We start from the raw sequence: 25,874 nt of genomic DNA, 5'->3' as shown, positions 1-25,874 counted from the left end.
CACATGCTACCTGGGATGTTTCAAAGGCTCATAACTTGCCAAACTTGGCTAATTTTTCATGGGCACTGCACATCCCTGACACCACGGTGACCTCCCTGCCAAATTTCAAGTTCTTGCTCCAAAGCATGGAGGCTTTAGAGATTTCTAAAAAAAATTCTTATACACAGTTCTTTAACTTGGACAAAATATTTTCCTAAACTCATTCTTGGAAATAGATGAACCTTTTCCACCCTCCTTCCCACCCACCCCCGCCAGCTCTCCCCACCCCCCCCCCCCCAAAATTAGACACCTGGCAAGGAAAATTTCAGCCCGAACAGTTAAATTTTGGCAAAGTAATAAGTAATTTTACAAAAGGGTCTTAGAATGGGAAGTATTGGGCAATGATAACTATAGGCATCACTACTCATACTGCCTGTAACATACATAAGAACATAAGTAGGCCCCTACCAAATTCACGATCCATTTGGTCAATTTCATGGTAATAGGACTTAATAAATCATAAATTTCACTATTTCAGCTATTTAAATCTGATATTTCACAGTCTGGTAATTGTTGGGGTCCTGAGCCAAAAAGGAGTTGTGGGGAGGGGTCACAAGGTTATTGTAGGGCGGGTTGTGGTACTGCTACCCTTACTTCTGCACTGCTGCTGGCAGTGTCACTGCCTTCAGAGCTGGGCAGCTGGAGCGTGGCGGCTGTTGGCCGGAGTGCCCAGATCAGAAAGCAAAGCCGCTGCCAGTAGCAGCACAGAACTAAGGATGGCATGGTATGGTACTGCCACCTTACTTATGCGCTGCTGCCTGGGCCCTCAGTCAGCAGTTGCCACTCTCCAGCCACCCAGCTCAAATGAAGGCAGCAATGCAGAAGTAAGGGTGGCACTGTCTGGTATTGCCACCCTTACTTCTGCGCTGCTGCTGGCCGGGCGCTGCCTTCAGAGCTGGGCGCTCAGCCAGCAGCCACTGCTCTCCGGCTGCCCAGCTCTGAAGGCAGCGCATAAATAAGGGTGGCAATATCACAACCCCTCTAAAATAACCTTGTGACGCCCCTGCAACTCCCTTTTGGGTCGGGACCCCCAATTTGAGAAACGCTGGTCCCCCCCGTGAAAGCTGTATAGTACAGGGTAAAAGCACTCAAAAGACCAGAGTTCATGGGGGTGGGGGAGACCAGAGTTCATGGTCCACGGTGTGTTTTTCATGGCCAGGCCCTAAACATAAGCATGAGATTGTATCCCCAAACATCTTGGCTAATAGCTATTGATTAACCTGTCCTCCATGAACTTATCTAATTCTTCTTTGAACCCGGTTATACTTTTGGCCTTCACAATATCCCCTGACAATGAGTTCCACAGCTTGACGGTGCGCTGTGTGAAGAAGGACTTCCTTTTGTTTGTTTTAAACTGTTGTCTATTAATTTCATGAGGCATAGGTGCCAACTCTGTGGGTGTTCCAGTCCTTGAGCACCCACGGAAAAAAATTAGTGGGTGCTCAGCACCCACTGGCAGCTAGCTCCTCCCCCGTCCCCTCCAGTGCCTCCTGCCTGGCAGCGGACCTTCCAATCAGCTCCTCCTTCCTCCCTCCCAGCGCTTCCCATCCATCCCGGATCAGCTGTTCCGTGGCATGCAGAACGTGCTGGAAGGAGTGGGGACAGGGCACGCTCAGGGGAGGGGTCAGAACTGGGCAGGAAGAGGCAGGGTGGGGGTGAGGGCTTCGGGAAAGGGTAGAGTGGGGACAGGGCCTGGGCCAGAGCAGGGGTTCAGCACCCCCAAAGCAAGGAGGAAGCCGGCACCTGTGTCAAGAGGAGTCCTCTGGTTCTTGTGTTCTGGGAAGGGGTAGTAACAGGACTGTCCCTAGACAGTGTGGTGCCCTACGCAGCCCCCCCCCACGGGGGGGAGCTGGCCCCAGCCCTCCATGCAGGGGGGGCTACACCCAAAGTCTGTGGGGGGCAGGAGCAGGCTTGGGGCTTTGGGGGCAGAGGGCAACCACCCGCCAGCACTCACCAGCGGCACGGAACGGGCTGGGTCTAGGTCACTCCACTTCCCGCCATCCAGTGAGTGTGGGATCAGGCCCGACCCCTGCTGCAGTCCCCCAAGCCATAGCTCAGGGGAAGGGGTGGAGTGGGGGCGGGGCTGGGGCGGAGGCTATGGGGAAGGGGTGGAGTGGGCATGGGGCCGGAGTGGGGGCAGCTTTCCTGGCCGGTGTCCTCCCTTAGGCATCTCTTTTCTAAACTGAACAGTTTAGTCTTTTTAATCTCTCCTAGAATCATAGAATATCAGAATTGGAAGGGACCCCTGGAGGTCATCTAGTTCAACCCCCTGCCCAGAGCAGAACCAATCCCCAACTAAATCATCTAGCCTAACCTTAAAAACTCATCAAAGATGAGTATATCAAAAGCCTAACCTTAAAAACTTCTAAGGAAGGGGATTCCACCACCTCCCTAGGTAACGCATTCCAGTGTTTCACCACTCTCCTAGTGAAAAAGTTTTTCCTAATATCCAACCTAAACCTCCCCCATTGCAACTTGAGACCATTACTCCTCGTTCTGTCATCTGCTACCACTGAGAACAGTCTAGATCCATCCTCTTTGGAACCCCTTTCAGGTAGTTGAAAGCAGCTATCAAATCCTCCCTCATTCTTCACTTCCGTAGACTAAACAATCCCAGTTCCTTCAGCCTCTCCTCATAAGTCATGTGTTCCAGACCCCTAATCATTTTTGTTGCCCTTCGCTGGACGTTTTCCAATTTTTCCACATCCTTCTTGTAGTGTGGGGCCCAAAACTGGACACAGTACTCCAGATGAGGCCTCACCAATGTCAAATAGAGGGGAACAATCACGTCCCTCGATCTGCTGGCAATGCCCCTACTTATACATCAGAAAATGCCATTGGCCTTCTTGGCAACAAGGGCACACTGTTGACTCATATCCAGCTTCTCATCCACTGTAACCCCTAGGTCCTTTTCTGCAGAACTGCTGCCTAGCCATTCGGTCCCTAGTCTGTAGCGGTGCATGGGATTCTTCCGTCCTAAGTGCAGGACTCTGCACTTGTCCTTGTTGAACCTCATCAGATTTCTTTTGGCCCAATCCTCCAATTTGTCTAGGTCCCTCTGTATCCTATCCCTACCGTCCAGCGTATCTACCACTCCTCCCAGTTTAGTGTCATCTGCAAACTTGCTGAGGGTGCAATCCACACCATCCTCCAGATCGTTAATGAAGATATTGAACAAAACCGGCCCCAGGACCGACCCCTGGGGCACTCCACTTGACACCGGCTGCCAACTTGACATGGAGCCATTGATCACTACCCATTGAGCCCGACAATCTAGCCAACTTTCTACCCACCTTGTAGTGCATCCATCCAGCCCATACTTCTTGAACTTGCTGACAAGAATACTGTGGGAGACCGTGTCAAAAGCTTTGCTAAAGTCAAGGAACAACACGTCCACTGCTTTCCCTTCATCCACAGAACCAGTTATCTCATCACAGAAGGCAATTAGATTAGTCAGGCATGACTTTCCCTTGGTGAATCCATGCTGACTGTTCCTGATCACTTTCCTCTCCTCTAAGTGCTTCAGAATTGATTCCTTGAGGACACGCTCCAGGATTTTTCCGGGGACTGAGGTGAGGCTGACTGGCCTGTAGTTCCCAGGATCCTCCTTCTTCCCTTTTTTAGAGATTGGCACTACATTAGCCTTTTTCCAGTCTTCCGGGACTTCCCCTGATCGCCATTAGTTTTCAAAGATAATGGCCAATGGCTCTGCAATCACACCCGCCAATTCCTTAAGCACTCTCGGATGCAACGCATCCGGCCCCATGGACTTGTGCACGTCCAGCTTTTCTAAATAGTCCCGAACCACTTCTTTCTTCACAGAGGGCTGGTCACCTCCTCCCCATGCTGTGCTGCCCAGTGCAGTAGTCTGGGAGCTGACCTTGTTTGTGAAGACAGAGGCAAAAAAGCATTGAGTACATTAGCTTTTTCCACATCCTCTGTCACTAGGTTGCCTCCCTCATTCTTCTTCTTGCCAACATACCTGAAGAAACCTTTCTTGTTACTCTTAACATCTCTCGCTAACTGCAACTCCAGGTGTCATTTAGCCTTCCTGATTTCACTCCTACATGCCCGAGCAATATTTTTATACTCATCCCTGGTCATTTGTCCAGTCTTCCACTTCTTGTAAGCCTCTTTTTTGTGGTTAAGATCAGCAAGGATTTCACTGTTAAGCCAAGCTGGTCACCTGCCATATTTACTATTCTTTCTACACATCGGGATGGTTTGTCCCTGTAACCACAATAAGGATTCTTTAAAATACAGCCAGCTCTCCTGGACTCCTTTCCCCCTCATGTTATTCTCCCAGGGGATCCTGCCCATCAGTTCCCTGAGGGAGTCAAAGTCTGCTTTTCTGAAGTTCAGGGTCCGTATTCTGCTGCTTTCCTTTCTTCCTTGTGTCAGAATCCTGAACTTGACCATCTCATGGTCACTGCCTCCCAGGTTCCCATCCACTTTTGCTTCCCCTACTAATTCTTCCCGGTTTGTGAGCAGCAGGTCAAGAAGAGCTCCGCCCCTAGTTGGTTCCTCCAGCACTTGCACCAGGAAATTGTCCCCTACAGTTTCCAAAAACTTCCTGGATTGTCTGTGCACCGCTGTATTGCTCTCCCAGCAGATATCAGGATGATTGAAGTCGCCCATGAGAACCAGGGCATGCGATCTAGTAGCTTCTGCGAGTTGGCGGAAGAAAGCCTCGTCCACCTCATCCCCCTGGTCTGGTGGTCTATAGTAGACTCCCACCACGACATCACCCTTGTTGATCACGCTTCTAAACTTAATCCAGAGACTAATCCTAATATGGAAGAGATTATTTTTACCTCCTCTTCATTTTTGTTACCCTTCTCTGTGCTTTTTCCAATTCTAATAAATCTTTTTTGAGATGGGGCAACCAGAACTGCACACAGTATTCAACGTGGGGACCATCCATGGATTTACATAGTGGTATTATAGTATTTACTGTCTTATCATCTATCTGTTTCCTAAAGGTTCCTAACATTAACAAAGTAATGCACACAACTATAATTTTTATTACCTATACCTATTCTGACAGATTAATAACAGTTGCTGTCTTTTAGAATTCACTAGCAATAAAAAATTACATTTGATCTTATCTTCACGCTTTAGATGAAGTAAGAAACTAAGCAGTAGGCAGGGCCACATTTTATGACTCATCAGGTGCATTTGGCCATTGGCACACTTTTACTAGATTTAGGGCCAAATTCTTCACTCCTTACCTAGCCAAATCTCACATTGACATCAAATAGTGGTTTTCCTTGGGTAAGGAATGTGGGATTGGGTTCCTAATTTGTTTTGTAAACAGATTTGTGAATTTATTGATGGTAAAAGGAGATCATAATAATGGTGACTCCTCAGCACTCCTTTCTATGCCACTGCTGTGTTACTTCAAAGTTTTCCATCCAGGACACCGCTTGACCCTTGTTTCGAGAGCAGACTGGACTATGGGTTTACTTACTCCCACTCTGTAAGTAGCAGCCATCACGTTTCAGGGGGTGTCATGTCTGTCCCAGAGGCACTAGCAGAAAACACCAGTGCCTACTGAAATCGATCGGACCTTGTTCAGGGTCCTTCACGAGCCCCCTTCTACTCCAGACAGGGGTTTATGCTGCCTTAAGAAAAATTAAAAACCCCAGTCCTGAAAAGCCAGTTTATGAGTCAACTTCCAGCCCCGCCTGCGGGGTCCCTCCCCCAGCCCGGTCCCGGGCACCCGCGCGGCGGGGCTCGCGGGGCGACGCGCGGACAGGGGCGGAGCACACGCTCGCTCACCGTCCCCTAGGGCCCCGCCGCACAGCCACGTGACCCGCAGCGGCTTCCCACGTGAGACGTTTTCCCGCTCCGGCGGCGGGGAGTGGAAACGAGGCTCGGGTGCCGGGGGCTCAGCGGGCGCAGTGCGGGCGCGCGGCGGCAGCAGGGGGCCATGCCGGGGGCTTCCCGCTCGCTGGCGGTGGCCGGGGGAGGCGAGAGCAGCGACAGCGACGAGGACCGCTGGGTCATCGGGTTCGTGCAGGAGGAGCCGCAGGTGGGGGCGCCCTCGGGCTCCCGCCGCTCTGCCAGGCAGGCGGCGGTGGTGCTGGGGGCCTGGCTGGGTTGCGGGGGCTCTGGGCCTGGCCCGCGTGCTCGGCGCTCATCATTTGGGCCTAGGGTTGCCAACTGCCCCATTGCAGAAAACTGAACCCCATTTATCCCCCCCACCGCGGCCCTGCCCTTCCCCGAGGCCCCGCCCCCTCTTCGCCCTTTCTCCGGGGCTCCGTGCCCGCTGACTGCATCGCTCACTGTCCCCCACCCTCACTCGCTCATTTTCACTGGGCTGGGGCAGGGGGTTCAGGTGTGGGAGGGGGTGCGGGCTCCGCCTGGCGGTGCAGGCTCTGGGGTGGGGCCAGGGATGAGGGGTGGCCCTTATCTCTGGCAGCTCCTGGAATTGGTCCATATGTCCCTGCAGCCCCTAGGCCAGGGGTGGGCAAACTTTTGGCCACATCTGGGAATTGAAATTGTATGGCGGGCCATGAATGCTGACAAAATTGGGGTTGGGCTGTGGAAGGGGGTGAAGGCTCTGGTTGGGGGTGCAGGTTGTAGGGTGGGGCGGGGGATGAGGAGTTTGGGGTGTAGGAGGGTGCTTTGGGCTGGGATCGAGGGGTTTGGAGGGTGGGAGGGGGATCAGGGCGGGGGCAGGGGGGTTGGGACGTGGCAAGAGGTTCAGGGGTGCAGGCTCTGAGCAACGCTTACCTCAAGCGGCTCCCGGAAGTAGTGGCATGTCCCTTCTCCGCCTCCTACACGGAGGCGTGGCCAGGCGGCTCTGTGTGCTGTCCCATCCACAGGCACCGCCCCTGTAGCTCCCATTGGAGCACTGGAGGGGCCATTGGCAGTCATAGGAGCCAGAGTGCAGCCATGCGACAACTTCCAGGAGCCATGTGGTGCAGCCCCCGACCTGTGCCCCAGCTGGAGCACTGGAGCGGGGCCACGCTGGGGCTTCCAGGAGCTATGTGGTGCGGCCTCTGACCCTGAACCCCAGCTGGAGTGCCGGAGCAGGGCAAGCCCCAGATCCCACTCCCCAGTGAGAGCTCTTGGGCCGGCTTGAAACGGCTTGTGGGCTGGATCCAGGCTGTAGTTTGCCCACCCCTGCTCTAGGTGCAGGGTTGGCCAAGGGGCTCTACATGCTATCCTCGCCTGCAGGCGTTGCCCTTGCAGCTCCTATAGGCCCTGGTTCCCGGCCAATTGGACCTGTGGAGACGGTGCTCAGGGCAGGGGCAGCATGCAGAACTTCCCTGGCTGCCCCTGCGCCAAGGAGCCACAGGGACATGCCGGCCACTTCCGGGAGCTGCGCGGAGCCAGGGCAGATAGGGAGCCTGCTTTAGGCCCGCTGCACTGCCGACCAGACTTTTAACGGCCCAGTCAGCGGTGCTGACCAGAGCTGCCAGTGTCCCTTTTCGACTGGGCATTCTGGTTGAAAACCGGACGTCTGGCAACCTAGTGGGCTGCACCGCTGCTGCACACATGGCTCGCTGGGTGTGATGTGGACCCTGCTTCACTATAGAGTCCTACCGTGGTACCAGCGCTGGGGACAACCTCTGAGCAGCCGCAGCATCCCATGTGTGACCTGTGCTGATCCAGCAGAGCCCATAAGTCATCCACCCTCTGGGTCGCGTTGGCCATCTGTCAGCGGGGATGTGGCTGAGGATGTACCCCTCCACTCCCCCCCTGTATTTCCTTCCCCTCCCCTCGCGTTTCTGCCTTGTTTGTACATTATTTGTACGTGGCTTTGGAAGTGCAGCATGCTGTATAGCTAAGTGTTAAATACTCTCACAGCCTGATACTGAATCCACACAAAACTTTCCAGTTGAATTAGTGACCATAGGAAGTTTTAAGATAATACCAAAAAAAATCATATTTCTGTTTTAGAATATTAGGTATTCATAAGAAATACAACTTCTTATAGCTTCTTATTTCTAATTTTGTTTTTATTTAAATAAAGCGTAAATTGTTCATGTACCAAAATGATTTTAGGAGCAGCCAGGACATATCACTGTATTGACAAACGTGCATTTGTAATGATGGGGAGGAAAAATTCCACTCAATTACATCAGTTTTGCATTGGAGTTTCACCACAATTGAACTGAATATTATAGTTCTGGGGTCTTGTAGTCTTCTGGCTGCTCCTAGCAAATTAGTATTTTTAAGATTCCTATGTTTTACAGGATTCAGACTTAAAAGTTTTAATCTACTCTGAAAAGGGACTTTGTGACATTAACTTCAGTGGGGCATCTGCTTAAGTACTTTGAATAGGCATGGAAATAAGGACCTGCGTAAATGCTTTGCTGAATTGGGACCATTTTCAGGATTCAGTAAATGTTTTGAATGAACAAAATTGCTAATCTGTGGGCTACTGATGTGAGTTTCTGTTGTTTAGACTTTGCAATATGGGTGACCAGTTTAATGGTTTGCTTTTTGTGCCCTGACTAGCTGAGAGGTGGAGTAAGCCATTGATTAAATATTGTGAATTCATATCATGCACTAAGTTTTCTCACTATCACTGGCTACTTGGATACTTCTCATGTTGCTGTGTAATAAAGAGGCTTCAACACTAGTGGGTTGAAAATGCGTGTTTAGCCTCATCATTCAGATCAACCCAGAAGCTTTTTTGTTGAGCCCCTCACCAGTCCCTCCTGCCCTACTAATAGTATCAGATTTGACACGTCCTCTGTCATCTTCTTTCACTACTGCCTATGTGCTTTTTTCTGTACCATTCCTTATGCACGGAACACCTTTCCTGAACTATCTCACAGAGCCACTACTTTCTCAGCAATTAAGTCCTTTCTGAAGACCTTTGATATCAAGTCCAACTGAAAATTTGATGACTAATAATGGCAACATCGGGGAACCATTGAAAATATTGCTGATGTTTAATTTACATGAAGGTGGATAAAAATCCATGCTTCTCTGAAAAAATTAAAAACTGACTTTTTTTGTTTTGTTTTTTAAATTATAAGGTTTTTTCTTGCTTAAAAATGAACCTGTTTAAATTGAAGTCTGATTTTAATACAAAATGTAAGGCCTAAACTTATCTCTTAAAACATGTGAATGAAAAATAAATGCACTGAATTCACGAGCCTCTATCAAAAACTTTGAGTTAAAGGCTGCTTTGCTATGAAAGAAAGAAATTGGGAAAAAATCTAACTCTTGAGGTCAAGCTTCATAAATATGGTATGGTAGGTTATGTATTGAATTAAGGGCTTGTTTTGTTTAATACAAATTTTATATGATATTTTGTGTATTTAATTAAATTCTAATTACTATCATAATGCAGCTTCACACAAATCATGAGCAAAAAGTTTATTGTCTAGTAGATAAGCAATATATCACTTACCATTGTCTAACATACTAAAATGTATAATTAATAAGAATCTGAAAATATCAAGCTCTTTTTTTTGTAAATCAACATATTTTAGTAGTTATATGAACCAATAAGAGGGTACCTTTCTTTAGACAATAACTGCAGTACAAATGGAAAACTTGATTAAAATTGATGATGGAAATGAAGGCTTTCCACTTGGTAATTTAAATCAGTCCACCCTGATTTTCACAGAAAAAATCTTTATATTGTAGATATAAGGATGTGGCTGCAAAGTTCCTTATGCTCTTAGTGAGATAAGATGGGTGATGTAATATCTTTTATTGGATCAACTTCTGTGCTATTAATGTAAGAGTGTACATTTCCAAACGCAAATGTTGGGATTGAGGCTATAGAGTAGGAGTAATGAGGTGATCTTGCCTCTGTATATGGTGAGACCACTACTTAAATATTATGTTTTGTTTTGGTGTCTGCACTTTTAGTAAGGATGTTGAATATTGGAGATGTTTCAGAAAAGAGCTTAAAGATTTGAGACATGGAAACATGAGGGACTTAATAAACTAAATTGATTGTGTTCCTGGAAGTGAAAGTTAAAAGGTGACTTGATCAGTGTATAAATACTGATAAGGGAGAGAAGAGCTCTAATAGAAGGCTCTTTAGGCTACCAGACAGACTTTGACTGGAATTTGAAACTGGAAATTGGATGCAAGCTTTTGACTATTATGGTAACCTTTCATTGAACAGTTTAACAGGGATTGCTAGTTTCTTCATCTTCTGCAGTCTTTAAATCAAGATTGGATGTCCTTCTAAAGATATACTCTAGTTTATCACTGTTTAGTGAGCTTATTGCAGGTATTACTGAGTGAATTATGCATTCGCTTTGCAGCATTTGATTTTTTAAAATTTCAACGCATAAGATCAGTGTTTATTTTTAAGCATTTTTTTTTCTGTTTTTATCTATCTGAAAATTTTGATGATTATTATTGGAAATATTTTTGTTGGTTTGTGTATACGGTAAAATCAACATTAACCAATAAATATCTAATCCTTCCAAGCCTAATTATCAGGTCAGGCTGTGTTTCTAATATTCTTGTAAGGAATAATGAATGTTAGAAAACTGGGAAATGCAGAGTTTAGGTGACATTTATCTCATGCTGTGACTGGAAACAAACAATAATGAAATATTAATGATTCTGTTCCACCCTAGTATTCTGCCAGCACTTCCAGTAATAATTTGTGGCCAAAAACTGCTTTAATTATATCTATTCAACTGCACTGGCCTTGGATTCTGTTGTGTATGCAAGTGTAACTGATTAGACTTTCATGGGTGTGACAGGGTGTATGAGCCCCACACTGATGAGACAAGGGTTAACGGGTTGCTCTGGACACAGAAAGCCATGCCCCGTCGCCCCTGCTGGGGAGGGAGCATTCAACTCAGTTTGGGTTAACTGAGCAGGAGAGCAGATGGGTCTACAATCTCCTGCAGAGAAGCCACTGAGGTTCCCAAAGGCTGGGACCAGGCCTTATGGTCACTCCGCCAGAGACTTTTCAGCCACAGGGGTTGTGGACGCTGAACCGCCACAGACAGGAACTCCAAAGGGAACCACAAGTCAGACAAGCAGATGATCTGAAGCCGCGGTAGGAAGTGGCCCAGGGACTAGGCATGGGGCGCCTGTCTCCTAGATTGTACAATGTAAATTATTGTTTCTTTGGGCTCTGGGTTGGAACCCAGTGGAGCAGGGAAGCCTGAGTTCCCCTATCCTTGGCTGCTGACTCTTGCCATTGGGTGATGTAGGTGCTGAATCGCACCACTAGGCAAGGTGGCCATTGATTCTTGCCATTGGTCGACACAGTCAGGAGTATTGTCTCTAGGCGGTACTGCCGGCCTTGGACTCAAGGCCTTGGACCGCTTTTGGGAATGGGTAGCCTTGCTATAGGAATTATCAATTCTCTTGTGCAAGCAAGAAAATAAATCTACCTCTCCAAGAACTGTGTTGGTTCGTAAAAATCTCATTTTTTAATAAGGTAAGCCAGTTTGGTGGAATGTGCTAGGAGAGCAGATCTATTGAATAAAAAAGTGCCATTTTTACAGGCACACTTGTTTCGGTGTAGAACTGTATGTAAATTATTTTCCTTTCTGTGCTGTAACTTTCTCTTACTTTGTCCTTATCAGTAAATTATAGTAGAACCTAAACAAATCCTGGCAATTATTCAGACCAAGATAGAGGAAAGAAAACAATGATTTTTCTTCTACTTCCTTCCCCACTGTGCCTTCAAAAGCATGTTGAACGTTGAGTAGAAAAAATGTTTATTATGAAGTAACCGGGCTCTGATTTTATTTTCTTGCCTATTTAGCAATTTAGTAAAAAAATACAGTTAGAAGACAAGGATGAAACATTAAAGAAAGCTTTGACTTCTGGGGATGTGTCCATGATTGAAGAACTTTTAAATTCAGGTGAGAAAAGTGGATTGTAAACTTAACTTAAATCTACTGAATTTGGGAAAATGTAATTTGAAGGCCTTCTAAATTTCTAATTTCAAAGGAGTATTGCTAAGCCTGTGTATGTGTAATCAAACATTTGTAAAACAGTATAGACTCTATATTTATTCAAAATGTAATTACAGAATCACTGTCTCCTTATGAGTGGATCACCATCCAGCATTGCCACAAAGTCATTAATTTGCTAGGAATAACATTGTGTAGCATAGCGCCGATGTTCAGAGTTCTTGATTCATTGGTAAGGTTTTCTTTCAGATGGAATATACTAAGCATGCTGTATAGTATCCTCTACCTCCTTACATTTTGTTCTCTTCATATTTTTTAAAAAGAGTATACTAGGTTTGCAAACAATATATTGTAAATTTGCAGGGAGGAGGTTTAAATTGAGGGTGGAATTCAGTGGTTCTTGCTTTTCAGTTTTTTTATACCTACTCCACCAGCGTTATTGTGCCTTTGGTTTGCCTCTTGGGCTGTCCTGGCAACAGTAGTTTCAGATTGCTAGATTGTCTGATTCTAAGAGGTCTAAATCTTTAATCAACTTGTGTGATGTTTTTCACTGTTACAAATTCTGCTTAAAAATACTAATTTGATTTTAAAATGGCTTCCTCACTTAGAAAATATTTCCATTAATCCAGTATTCGGGGATTGGATCCTTTATTGCAGCACCCAGGGCAGTTAGAGTGGTCAGTCATGAGCTACACAGATAAATTAACCTGCCTCGTGGTGATCTTCAGAAAATTGTGCTTCAACACAAAACTGGAGTATAGCAGAAAGGAGTTTCTGTTCTGAGAAAATTAGTATAATTTCTGGAAAATTGTAGCTTGTTGGCAAACTTGGGGCGTTTTTTTTTTTCCAGATATTAAACTGAGTGATGTATCTTGCTCTTCTGAAAATAAAAACTGCCAATTTCGTGACCACAGTATGAAGTGCATTCATTTTAAGTAAAACACTATTGCAAAATTGGTTGTTTAAAAGGGTGAAGCAAATTAACATCACTGTGTATGAAATGTTTGTGACCTCATGCTTTGTGTCAAAGCTTTCTTTATTGATAGGTGGAGCTGACTGTGAGTGGTGCCTATACAGTTAGGGTTGCCTAATGTTTTACATTATAAGCCTCTGTTTTTAGTGGCTTATAACTTTGGCAAACTTTAACCATTCAGTCTGAAATTTTTGATGTTGTTCTCTGCCACAGGCTGAATTTTTGAAGTTTTTAGCAAAAACAGTATGGCTGTTTCTGAGAATGGGTTCAATGGGAGGTGAGGAAGTAGTCTCGACAATGTTGAATTTGTTCATCAGTTTCTTTGAAGAGCTATAGTATAAGAGCAGTAATTCAATTTGGTGAGGAGTTGGTTCTGGGGTCATAGAGGTAACTTTGTTGCCCCTTTGAAAATCCAACCAGAATAGCTTAGTAGAACTTGATAGAGGCATACTCCCAAGGTGAAGCCTGAGGAGGGAAGTAAGTGGGGCAATGACAGCTTTGAGCCAAACTCTGGACTGCTCTGGGAGCCACTGCAGTCCATGTCACAAACTAGAGCAGCCCATGAGAAATTACATATAATCTAAATGTTAATTTTGCCTCAGAAGCAAATCTGGCAAAGTGATGGAGAATTAGCATATTTTTCAGTAAGGAAATAATCCACCCAAAGGGTTTTGGAGGTGTTGATGTAACATAGGGGTGAAGGGAATTCTGTGGCTATCACATTGTCATACTATAGGGTAAAATTCTGTGTTGGCAGGGGAAGTGAGTAGATAGGGGAACAGGCAATCTAATTGGTCTTTTATGTAAAGTGCATTTTTTCATTTTGATGCAGTTAACTGCATAGATGCTATGGAGAAAGTTACCTTAGAAATGTATGTAAATAAGGTGAATAAAAAAGTGTGTAAATACAGTGAAAACACCAACTTGGGGTATTAAGAGAGAGAATTAGCTCTGTTTCTTCTGTGCTCAGAACAGTTTTTGGGGCTATACTTGATTCCTTGGGTACTGAAAAGAGGGAAAAAAAGGTTTTAAAGATGATGGTAACATCTTTTGAGAACTTCAAAATTAGGCATTTATCATCACAATTTATTTCAAATAAGATTCTTTCCATGAGATCTAGACCACAGACTTGAGTGGTCTTTATAATTCCTGTTTGCCTTCTTGCCCCATTTTCTCTCTCATCCACAAAGATGGAAAAAATTGATTGCTCTGCCAACTCTGCAGTGGCCAGTAAGGCTAAATTCTGAGTTAATTCAGTTTTTAATACTCTCTTCTGTTCTTCAACAGTGAAGACCTACTGAATCCAAAAATTCTTGTTAGACTTGGGCTAGATCTTGGTGTTTCTGCATTGCTGCTGAGAGAGAAATTATGTTCAGAAATAATTATTAATGTCTGGTTAATTATGGGGGGGACACTGCACATTGACAGAGTCTGCAGGGATACGATTGTTTTGACCACTGTTGCTCTCTCAGAGAAATAAGTCATATAAATCCACCAGTGACTTGTATCTTTGAATTCTTACAGGACAAATTAACTGAGTCTGGATATGAACAGACTGTGTGCTAAAGTTTATTTTAGGAATGGGCCAAAAAAATCTGTACATCCTCTTGATTTTCATAGGTGTCAAGTAACTTGAATCTGTTGGGGAAAAGAGTCTGTACGTGGAACTTGACCTTAGTTCTTCAAGCGTTACCTCATTCACCTTTGGAACTTCAGATCTCATTTTCTGTCTACAAAAGTAGCTTTCCTGTTGGTAGTAAGATAAGCCAACAGAATATATGGGCAATACGCTGCTCCTCTAGCAGCATTCTCTTCTGTTCACAGAGATAAGGAAGGTACTTTTATGCCAAGTATTGCCTTTGGAGGTGAATCACAGATCTTTATCTTTATATTGCTAGAATCCAGCTAGTTAAAGAAAAACCTCTGGCACAACCTGGACATAACAAGCACTGAAAACAATTGCATTAAAAGGGCAAAGGAAAGGTTTGGTTTTGTACCTGAGTTGCAAGATGGATGAGAAATTGTGTACATATAGCATAAAAAGTGGGAAGTCTTTGTTTTCCATAAGAAGGATTCCTAGAGTACACAGCAGTCTAGGGAGAGGGGTTGTTGAGGCCATGTAGATTAAAGCCTAAAGCATTTCCTAGGGAGTAGCCCTTAAAGTTGTCCCTGGCTTCCTTCAGGAGGCACACAGCAGCAGGAGCAGCTGTAAGGTGCTATGGAGGGCCCACCTTTCCTTCTTTAGGAGTGAGTAGTTCTAACTCTCTCAGCTGTTTTGTATGTTAAAAGATTGACTTGTGGGTAACTTTGTGGAGGATAACATGATAAAAGTTTGCTAATGTGTAGGGGTTAATTAGACCTAAGCATTTAATAGCCGTATTAAATCAGGGCTGCGGTCTATGAGAGGACTAGAGAAAAGAGAAGGATATGGGTCTAAAAAGGAATATTAAAAGGAGAAAACATTGCAGAAGTCACAGGTTCCATATGATGTGCACTAATCCCTTCTCCCTCTGCTTCTTGCATGCCAGTCTCCATTTTTTTTTTTTTTTGGCCCCATTTTTGTTTATATAGCTTGTAAAACCTTTTGAGAAGGATTAGTATGATTCTTTGTAAGGTACTTTGCACAGTATTGAATGCTGTAAAACAAATATCCTCATCATTGGCTGTTAAACACCCTTCTTATCATAGTGATAGCAATATATAGGACAGACAAACCACATGACCAAGCTATTTGAATATGTAAAGCAGCAACATGGTCAGGTCTGCACTACTCGGCAGAGGCAGCATTTGGCTGGAGATTGTGGAATGCTGTAGTTCCAGGGCTGTCCTTACTCAGATGCAAACTATGCAGGTGTGTAAGGCACCAGAAAATTTGGGGCACCAAATTGCCCCAAATTTCCTGGTGCCCTATGCAGCTGCGTGCTGCTCCAGCAGCCAGCCTGATCCCCCGGCTGGCTGAACCGCCCTGGAAAGCTGCCCTTCCCTGCCTCTTCCCCATGGCTCCTGCTCCGCCCCAGCCCCACCTCTTCCCGCCCCTGCTCCGCCCCAGCCCCACATCCACTCCACCCCTTCCCCTGGGCAATGTCCCTTCCCGGGTGGCGGGAAGTGGACTGACCCGGCCCCAGCCCACTTTGCTCCGCTGGCTCCCAGCCGCACCGCCGGTGACTGCTGCGGGGGCGGTTGCCCCTTCCCCCCAAGTCCCAAGGCTGGGAGCCAGGGGAGCAGAGCGGAGTGGGCTGGGTCACTCCACTTCCCGCCGCCCCATCAGTGTGGGGTTGGGCCTGCCTTGCACTCACTGGGTGTCAGGAAGTGGAGCAACCTGGCCCTAACTCGCTCCGCTCTGCTGGCTCGTGCTGGGGGGCAGTTTCCCCCCGCTCCCCAAGCTTGCTCCTGTCGCCCCCCCCCCCCGCAAAGGCCTGGGGCCAGCCACTCTCCTCCCCCCTGCGGGGGGGCTGCTTAGGGCTCCAAAATATCTAGGGATGGCCCTGTGTAGTTCCCAGTAAAACCAAGAGTTGAGTCTAAAGGGACTTACATCACTGCAGAGGGATGAGGGACTTCATGTCATTTTCTACCAGGAAAATGTAGACTTTACCTTAAAAAATATAGACTCTACCTTACTCATATGTTGTTGTAATCGAGTGCAAGTCACATCTCTGCAACAGGTTTTGACATTCCTTCTAGTGGTTAGAGCAGTGTGTATTGTTGTTTTTCCTACATTTCTTTTCCCCGGTATTGCCATACCATCCTCTCTTGATGTTTCTCTTCCGCATACCCCCAGTTGCCTGTTTCCGTACCAAATTTTTCTGTGCCACCTTTCTGTCTTGCTCTGCTTCCATTCTGTTTATCTCTTGGTTAAGTTTCATTGTCTAGCTCTAGCCAGTGATATATACAGTGGAGTGAGGCGGGAGGAACAGAGGTAGAAAACTAGAAGAATTTAAATGTAAATAAATGCTGGTACTAGTCTTCAAAAGGTTTGTCTTAGTTGCCTTGTAAGAATTGCATCTGAAGAAGTAGGTATTCACCCATGAAAGCTTATGCTCCAATATGTCTGTTAGTCTATAAGATGCCACAGGACTCTGTGCCGCTTTCACAGATCCAGACTAACATGGCTACCCCTCTGATACTTGTAAGAATTGTGAGTTTGGCCTCAAAGAAAGTGAACCCTGCCGTTATTCTTGATGGCCATCTTGCAGTCCACTGTATATGCAGATTGCACAGTGAAAACTTTCCATAATGGTAGGTAAAAATTTATTTATTTAATGGAGCCTCAGAGTATAATTTCAATAGAGGTGGTGTTTGTTTTTTTTTTTACTGAAGTAGCACCTAAAGGCCCTGTCAAGTTTCCTTCCCCACTCTGAACTCTAGGGTACAGATGTGGGGACCTGCATGAAAGACCCCCTAAGCTTATTCTTACCAGTTTAGGTTAAAAACTTCCCCAAGGTACAAACTTTGCCTTGTCCATGAACCGTATGCTGCCACCACCAAGCGTTTTAAACAAAGAACAGGGAAAGAGCCCACTTGGAGACATCTTCCCCCAAAATATCCCCCCAAGCCCTACACTCCCTTTCCTGGGGAAGGCTTGATAAGAATCCTCACCAATTTGTACAGGTGAACACGGACCCAAACCCTTGGATCTTAAGAACAATGAAAAATCAATCAGGTTCTTAAAAGAAGAATTTTAATTAAAGAAAAGGTAAAAGAATCACCTCTGTAAAATCAGGATGGTAAATACCTTACAGGGTAATCAGATTCAAAACATAGAGAATCCCTCTAGGCAAAACTGTAAGTTACCAAAAAGACACACAAACAGGAATATACATTCCATCCAGCACAGCTTATTTTACCAGCCACTAAACAAAAGGAAATCTAACGCATTCCTAGCTAGATTACTTACTAACTTAACAGGAGTTGTAAGGCTGCATTCCTGATCTGTTCCCAGGAAAAGCATCACACAGACAGACAAACCCTTTGTCCCCTGGCCCCCCCCCTCAAGATTTGAAAGTGTCTTGTCCCCTCCGTGGTCATTTTGGGTCAGGTGCCAGCGAGGTTATCTTAGCTTCTTAACCCTTTACAGGTGAAAGGGTTTTGCCTCTGGCCAGGAGGGATTTTATAGCACTGTATACAGAAAGGTGGTTACCTTTCCCTTTATATTTATGACAGGCCCTATGAGGATCCAATTGTGCTAGCAGCACAAAGATATGAAGACACAGTCCTTGCTCGAAAGAGCTTATTCCAATTTGAAACAAGATATGAGTGGAACAGTGATATGGAAGGGATCTGAAAGGTGATAAGATTGCTTGGTTACATAGGCCAGCTATGTGCACAAGTGTATTATTAAAAGAACTCAAATTATTTGGAACCAATGTAGCTGACTATACCTGGGTACATACTCAGATGGCTTGCCCAAGCTGCTCCTGATGCTGTCACGGTCACACTTGTTTTTTTTAGGCACTAACTCAAGCAGAACTAGCATGCGTATGTCTGCTTGTACTCGGAATTACATCTCCCAGCTGCTGTGTAGACATACCTTCTGAGTTAAAAGTGCTGCCAAGATCTAAACATGTTTTTTGTTAATAGTGTACAGTATCTTGAAACCAGTCCTCATTTTTTCATTCCTGTACCTCATCCTCTTTCCTTTCTGTCTCTGGTAAGAGCATGAAACAATTTGCCTTTAAGATTACAAGATTCACGGTTCTTACCCTTTTAATAGTATACTTCAAGCATCTTGGTTCTTCATAATCTAGGTCTAATTCAGCATTCAGATTAGATCACCATCCCAGCCATACAGTATTTCCTTACTTTTCCTAATGGGTTCCTGTGACTGTTGTAGGCTTCCGAACTGGCTCCATTTTCTTTGATTTGTGTAATTCCATACAACAGTTGTCCAGTTTTGTTTCTTTTTCTGGGAGTCCCCACCCCAATTTGGAAATGGTCTGTTTCTCATGCAGCTGTTAGACAAATGTAGCTTTGTCCCAAGATGTCTGTTAGGAGTTTTTCTCTTCTCTCTCCAGTTTCTAGCTACCTTAATGGCAAATTAAAGCTTCCTTGCAGTGGCTGTACAGTAAGGTGTACCGTGAGGTGGCTCACTCAAAGTGGTATAAGTTTCTGCACCCCCTACAGCTCTGTCTTGCACTCCAGTAGCAGTCCCTTGTTTCTGTGCCACCTTTCACCATTTCCAGAAAGGGAAAGATCCCCACACAAGAGGACATGGCCTTCCTTGGCCAGACACTGGCCAGACTGAACTGGTAGTGCCTCCCTCACTTAAATAAACCAGGCACTACTGTTGATTCAGAGGGCACAGATGTGAAGAGGTTGATAGTCCCTGGTATTATTGATCATAACACATCACTAATTAGGTAATTTAATTCCACTTTTTGAGCTGGCAGTGAGGGAAGACTGACCAGCTGCAGGGTGGATAAAAATCAATGATTTAAAAAAAATTAAATCAGATTTTTTTTTATTTAAATCGGATTTTTTGATAGATTTTTTCCTCAAAAAGCATTTTATCTAAAGATAGTTTTAATTAAGATACATTATAGCTCAAAGATATCTCATCATGGAATAGGGATTATAAATTCTAATTCTACAGTATGAGACAATATATTCATGTAATGTTTAAGAAAAGTTTTGTAAATGCGTTCCAATAGTTCATGGATTAGGGATCCAATCTTATGCGGTTCCAGGGGTTTCTGTATAGACTATTTAGGTTAATCTTTCTATCTACCCAATGGGACTCAGTGCTAAGTCTAGAAGATACCATCAGAGATGCTTAGTTTTGCCGTTCTCAAAGTGTGGATTTGTGTCTCCAGAAATAATATGCTTGTCAACGGCAAAAAATGGTTTTAAATAAATAATTTATAGAGGTGAGAAATAACAGACCTCAGCCTTATTGTCCCTCTGCAAATTTGTGTACAGAGAGTCAATTCCTTACTGCTCTCTAAAAGTGCAAAGTTTCAAAAAGTTCAATGAATAGAAGATTGTTGGGGGCGGATTAGATCTGGACAAGGAGAAGAAGTATTCAGATAAATGTGAGAAGGGCGGGACAGACAGTAGAAACAAAAGTGAAACTGTTTGAGCAGTATATTCCGGAAGTCTTGAGGTCTTTCTGAGTGTAGCCTTCACTGATTTGAGATCTACCATACCATTCTCTCACTAGAAGGGAAAACCTATAATGGTAGCAGGCCGTAAGAGAGACCCAGTTTGGGCTCATCTGTCTCTGAATTGTGAAGAATATGTATTAAGGTTATAACAACCAACAAGAATGCAGTTTTATGTAGAAATCCATGATTAAATCGAGTCTTCCTGACTAGTGATTTAAATCGTGATTTAAATCAAATCCACCCTGACCAGCTGTGTCCCTTCCTGTCTACACCACCCTACAAGTTTCAGCAATACTGGGGTTTGAGCATTCCCACTCCCTTTCTGATTCTTTTTGGGGTTTGAAAATTACTTTGAGGAATTCTTCTCTTGCAACTTATTTTTAAAATATTTTTCTGAGGCACTTTTAAAATCTTTTGTTGATCATCTTATATTAAGTTTGTCCTGAGAGTGTCTCCTGGACAGTTGCAAGACCTGACTGGAATGTTCAGAAGGTAGCATTTCAGTTTGTCAGGAAGTGATATGTAGTAGCCAGATACAGGGCCAGGCTTGTGCTTTGCCCAGCTCCCCTGCAGGGTCAAAATCTTAAATAGGAAAGTAACACGAGTTTTATGCTAAGAGGGAAAGACTGAACAGTCAGAAACTTGCATAAATGATGGTTTTAGAGCATCAGAATTACAGCTGGGTAATATTTTTTTCTTGTGCATGGGAAATCATTAGTCTAGAACCACATCTGGGTGTTGTGGTTAAATCTTGTTTTTTCCTCTAGAGACCTTTAATTAGGTAGTACTAAATGCTAAGGTAGCTTATGCTAAAGCAAAAGCAGACAGAGATCAGAAGGGGCCGGTGTAGGGGAGTTCTAAATCATGAAAACCCTAGCAACCAGCTAGGGTGGAATTACTTGCTCCTCTCACTGTTGCTAGACACAGCCTACTTTCTGTTTTGTGACCTCCCACACAAAGTCCAATTCATGAAGCAAAACCAAAAATCATCATCATCATCATCATCTTATTATTATTAGTGGGAATCACTGCATTATTTAAGTGGAGAAGATAAATCTGGGCACAGCTGTGATAATGAATAAGTTTGCTGCAATTGTGTGTTGCTAGCCTTTCTAAAATCTTTTTGTCTCTGGGATCATGTTTGAAATGTTATGGTGGTTTGATTTTGATGAGTTAAGAATCAGGCTTCTTGATATTCAGTTGTGGAATTTGTTTCCAGAGTTCCAAGCAGAGATGGAGTCTTTTAATTGATCGAAGAAGATAAAAATATGGAACAAAGCACTTCCTCTCCCTAGGAATAGATATAAAGACATTAGAGAAAACAGTTAAATATTTACATTACTGTGTGTATTGGAGTTGGAGTTCTAAAATACATATTTATCTTTGTAAATTTTTTAACGTTTTGACAGGTGTGAACGTAGAATCTAGTTTTCAGTTTGGATGGACTCCCCTGATGTATGCTGCTAGTGTTGCTAATGTGGAATTAGTTCGTATCCTACTGGACAGAGGTGCTAATGCAAGCTTTGATAAGGGTAAGATACTTGTGAATCAAATTAGAAGTTACAGTTGATTCTGACTAGTACACTTTCTCCTATTTATGTCATCTCTTAAATATTCAGGAAAAAAGAAAGGGTCACTGTCAAGTAGACTAGGTCCTAAACTTGGCTTCATAATCTGGAGACTGTAATCAAGATTGTAGAAAAATTTTAAAACAGTCTACCACACCATCACTCACAAAATTTTGGGTTTAATTTTGTTTAAACAAATCTTAATGTATTGTGCTCCCCTTGACTAATTCTACAGTAAATGCAAGTTAAATTGTATTGCTAGAACTGTGCTGACCTCAATTACTGCCTTTTTCTTATATCCTATAAGAAATGGAGTAGGGGGGAAATATTTTGCCTAAATTACAGGACACTGTTGTGTAATTAAATAATTTAATTCATTTATTAAATATGTATATTATGGCAATACCCGGAGCCACCTATTAGGATTGGGCCCCTGTTATGTTAAATGCTTTATAAATGTTTGAAGACAGGGTCTGTATAGTTTAACTACTAATAGAAATGCTCTCCTGTCCCTTCTGAAGATAATGATCCTCATTTCTCCCACTTTCCATCTGGCCGCATAGGTCAGAATGTCTCCTCTCAGTTGCCTGCAAGTCCCATTGGACTAGTGATCATATGTACAATGTAAATAAATGTGCATTCATTATGTTTTCACTTTTCTAAAAATGCAGCATGGTATTCCAGTAAAATGAAGGTTGTCAAATTTTAAATCAAAAAGTCTCACTCTGTATTACCATAGTAAATGGAAATATTGTAGAAAAATTGTACAGTACAGGTAAATGTCTTGTCGGGAACATGTAAAAATTGAATAATTAGTGATACATAATATAAATTAGTTTTCTAAATTAATTTTGGAGACAAATTAATCTTGCGTGATCTGATTATTGGATGATCAAGGTTTACATAATCTGGAAAAATCCAAAAAATTTTCTATATACTTGGGAAAATTTGTTATATAACAAATTTTCCCAAGTATATAGAAAAAATTGATAACTCCTGTATACTCATTGCTGTTTCTTTCTAAGAAACAGACTCTGATTTGTTTTTCAGTGGCTTTGTTTACTAGTCAATATGAAATCTTACAACACAGCTCATTTTCTTACCTTGATGGAAGTCAAAATTAAGACATTTCTACATCGTAGAAGACAGCAACGTGTGGGACACTTAAAGAATCTTTTTTTTCTTTGCAGGAATATATTTCAGTTATTATATCGATGAAGAAAGTTTTTTCAAAAATATCCTGTGTGTGCTTTCTATCTTGTTTTAAACCGAACTTCCTCCTTTAAGTAATTGAACTCAGATGAATTTCAGTGAACTGCAGTAGAACGTCACTTGAATTGGAGTTAGTGGGCAGATAATGGCAATCACATGCACTAACAGATGGTTGTGAGTGAGTCTTTTTTTGTAAAGAGGGGTAATATATGCTTCAGGCTTTAAAAGGAAATAATTATAAAGTGCAGTTTGGAAAAGCTGCTCTAGCAATCATGTAGTTACATCATTTCAGTAAATAAACTAGTGTTATCCTGACAACAGGAATATTTTTTTTAAAAAAAAGCTTATTTTAACACTACAGCATGCAATATCCTAATGAATTTTACCAAAATTTCTGCTTAGCTTGGTATATGTTTTGATTAAAACAGATTTTTTTCTGTGAGCCAGATCCTGCTCTGTGCCATTCTGGTAGTGCAAAGAGGACTTAAATTTACATGGGGGAATTTCCATATGACACCAAGTGGCATAACTGTCTCTATACCACTAACTCCTGCATTTCTCTTGGTGGAAGGGACATGGTTGGGGATGGCTGGAATTTACTCATACTTTAAGGCATTAGCTAGCTGCTAACTAATGGGGGTTAGGAAGAAATGTCTTCTGTTGCAAGATTATTCCATAGCTCTCCATTTTAGAGTTTTTATATCTTCTGAAATATCTGCAAGTGGCCACCATTAAGGACAGGGTGTTGGACTTAGATGGACTACTAGTCTGATCCAGTATAGCAGTTTCTATATTTCTGGTTAGGCCATTTTGTGCTACTCTAAATAGTTTCTCTTTCTTTGGTATTAAGTCGATAACATTATTGCACCTTACAAATAGTTTTCTTCCCCTTAATACTTTAATTTGTTGCCTAGCCAAACAGCATATTTTAGATCAGTAGTTTCAAAACGAGATCTACATGATATGTTTATGTGGCCTATAGAGTTGGTTTAAAAAAAAAAGTAGCTTTTGCAAAAAATGTGGGAAAATAACTTTCATTCTCTTTGAAACCATCGTGAACTTTTTTGATGAAATTTCATTTCACTGAGGAAAAACACTTTCACTTTTTTGTCTCTCTCCTTTGCTCTTTTACTGGCAAGTCTTTTCCTCACCAAAAAGACACACAATTTTGAAACTCTTAATCAAAAAGGAAACATTTTGCCCCCAAATAAAAAGTTTCATTTTGGTCAAAAGGCCATGGGGAGGAGACACCAACATCTTTCTGATGATAAAAATTTCAACCAGCTGTATTTGCCTGTCTGGCACATTCAGATTCTTCAGACCCTGCAATTTTACTTAATGCTAACGTCGGGCCCAAGTAATCCAACATCTGTGCAGTCTTCCTCATACAACCAATGAAATTGCTGCATGCAAATTAGCTGTAGCCTAAGAGTAGTGATTGGTTGAGTTATCTCTGATCTTACAGTGGCCTAGGACACTTGGCATGGCATAAATACATGCATTACTGTAGCTGTACATTGTACAGGTGTAATTTGTAAAGTCAAAATGGCTGAGAACTTAAAAATTGAACGGTAACAGACTGTGAAACCCAGTGATGGTAGAATCTGGTGATACTTTGAACAAAAATAGCTTTCAATCACCCATCACTTCATGCTGACTCAGCAGATATTTTAGGCAATTGACACAAAGAGTGACTTTCCTGGAATCTTATCATATGGATTGTAGCCCTAGTGCAAAGATAACCATCCAATGGTGAACTGAATGTAAATCTTCCTGAGCTTGCAGAAAGATCCAAAAAAACTTCCACAACTTCTATTTATTAATTGGTTGTTAAGTATAAAGGGTAATGATGGTACTAAATGTAAAAATTTGCTCTCATTGCTGATCTTAGTAATATTACAATGGTGCCCAAGAGGTGTGTCTGTGGGAATACAGATGTGCATAGGGAGGAAGGGAGCTAGATATCAGACAGAAGAGGTTGGGGAAGAGAATCAAATGGTAGAGATCCTGAAGTTAAGCATATTTTCTGTGACTAAGGCTCCTAGATGCAATGGTAATATAAATAATCATTTTCCCACTGAGTAACGTTGAGTGTGACAGACAAGTACTGAATACATTTACTATATTTAAGTTTAATTACTACATAAAGGCCTTATTTTACCTTTGATCTTAGTGCAAAGGTGTCATTGATGTCCATGGGGAGTGGTGTGTGAATTGAGGGTATTATGCATGATATCTCTAGACTAAGTGTAGACTACCCTTAGAATGAAATCATATTTACCCATTGTCTCACGTTTGCTTTTATAAGTTTTTTACATGAAAAATGCAGAACTATGAAAATGATTTCTGACATTATGCTAAAGGAGTGAAACCCACATTTTAAGCATTTTGCATCAATAATTATCTTCCCTGTCACAGTTTGTCTTTAGTAAGTTGAGATGCTTTCTTATATTTTGGGCCCTACCAAATTCACGGTCATAAGATTTTAAAAATCATAAATTTCATGATTTCAGCTATTTAAATCTGAAATTTCATGGTGTTATAATTGTAGAGGGCCTGACCCAAAAAGGAGTTGTTGGGGGATTGCAAGGTTATTGTAGGGGGATTGTGGTACTGCTACCTTTACTTCTGCGCTGCTGCTGGCGGCGGCGCTGCCTTCAGAGCTGGGCAGCTGGAGAGCGGCTGTTGCTGGCCAGGAGTCCAGCTCTGAAGGCAGAGCTGCCACCAGTAGCAGTGCAGAGGTAAGAATGGCATGGTATGGTATTGCCACCCTTTCTTCTGTGTTACTGCCTGTAGAGCTGGGCCCTCAGTCAGCAGCCACCACTCTCTGGCCACCCAGCTCTGAAGGCAGTGCAGAAGTAAGGGTGGCAATACTGCAGCCCTCCTAAAATAACCTTGCGACCCCTCCTGCAACTTCCTTTTGGGTCAGGATCCCCAATTTGAGAAATGTGGTCTCTCCTGTGACATCTGTATAGTATAGGGTAAAAGCACGTAAAAGACCAGATTTCACGGTCCGTGACATGATTTTCATGGCCGTGAATTTGGTAGTGCCCTACTTATATTCTTCACAAGTCAGTCCCTGGCTCCTACTCCTAATAATCATATTGCAATCTTC

General features: G+C 43.3%; 1 protein-coding gene across 1 annotated transcript in view; it reads left to right on the top strand.

The window, feature by feature from the left end:
* Positions 1-5,971: 5,971 nt before the first annotated feature.
* The window catches only part of ASZ1 (ankyrin repeat, SAM and basic leucine zipper domain containing 1), a 107,638-nt gene continuing 87,735 nt past the window's right edge, over positions 5,972-25,874 (top strand). Inside the window, exons 1-3 of the mRNA XM_074952097.1 lie at positions 5,972-6,073; positions 11,756-11,855; positions 21,389-21,511. Of these exons, the coding sequence (XP_074808198.1) occupies positions 5,972-6,073; positions 11,756-11,855; positions 21,389-21,511 (325 nt within the window). The remainder of the gene's footprint in view (positions 6,074-11,755; positions 11,856-21,388; positions 21,512-25,874) is intronic.

The sequence above is a fragment of the Natator depressus genome, chromosome 1 (genome assembly GCF_965152275.1).
Source record: "Natator depressus isolate rNatDep1 chromosome 1, rNatDep2.hap1, whole genome shotgun sequence".
Classification (NCBI taxonomy): Eukaryota; Metazoa; Chordata; order Testudines; family Cheloniidae; genus Natator; species Natator depressus.
This window is presented reverse-complemented; position numbering and strand designations above follow the sequence as displayed.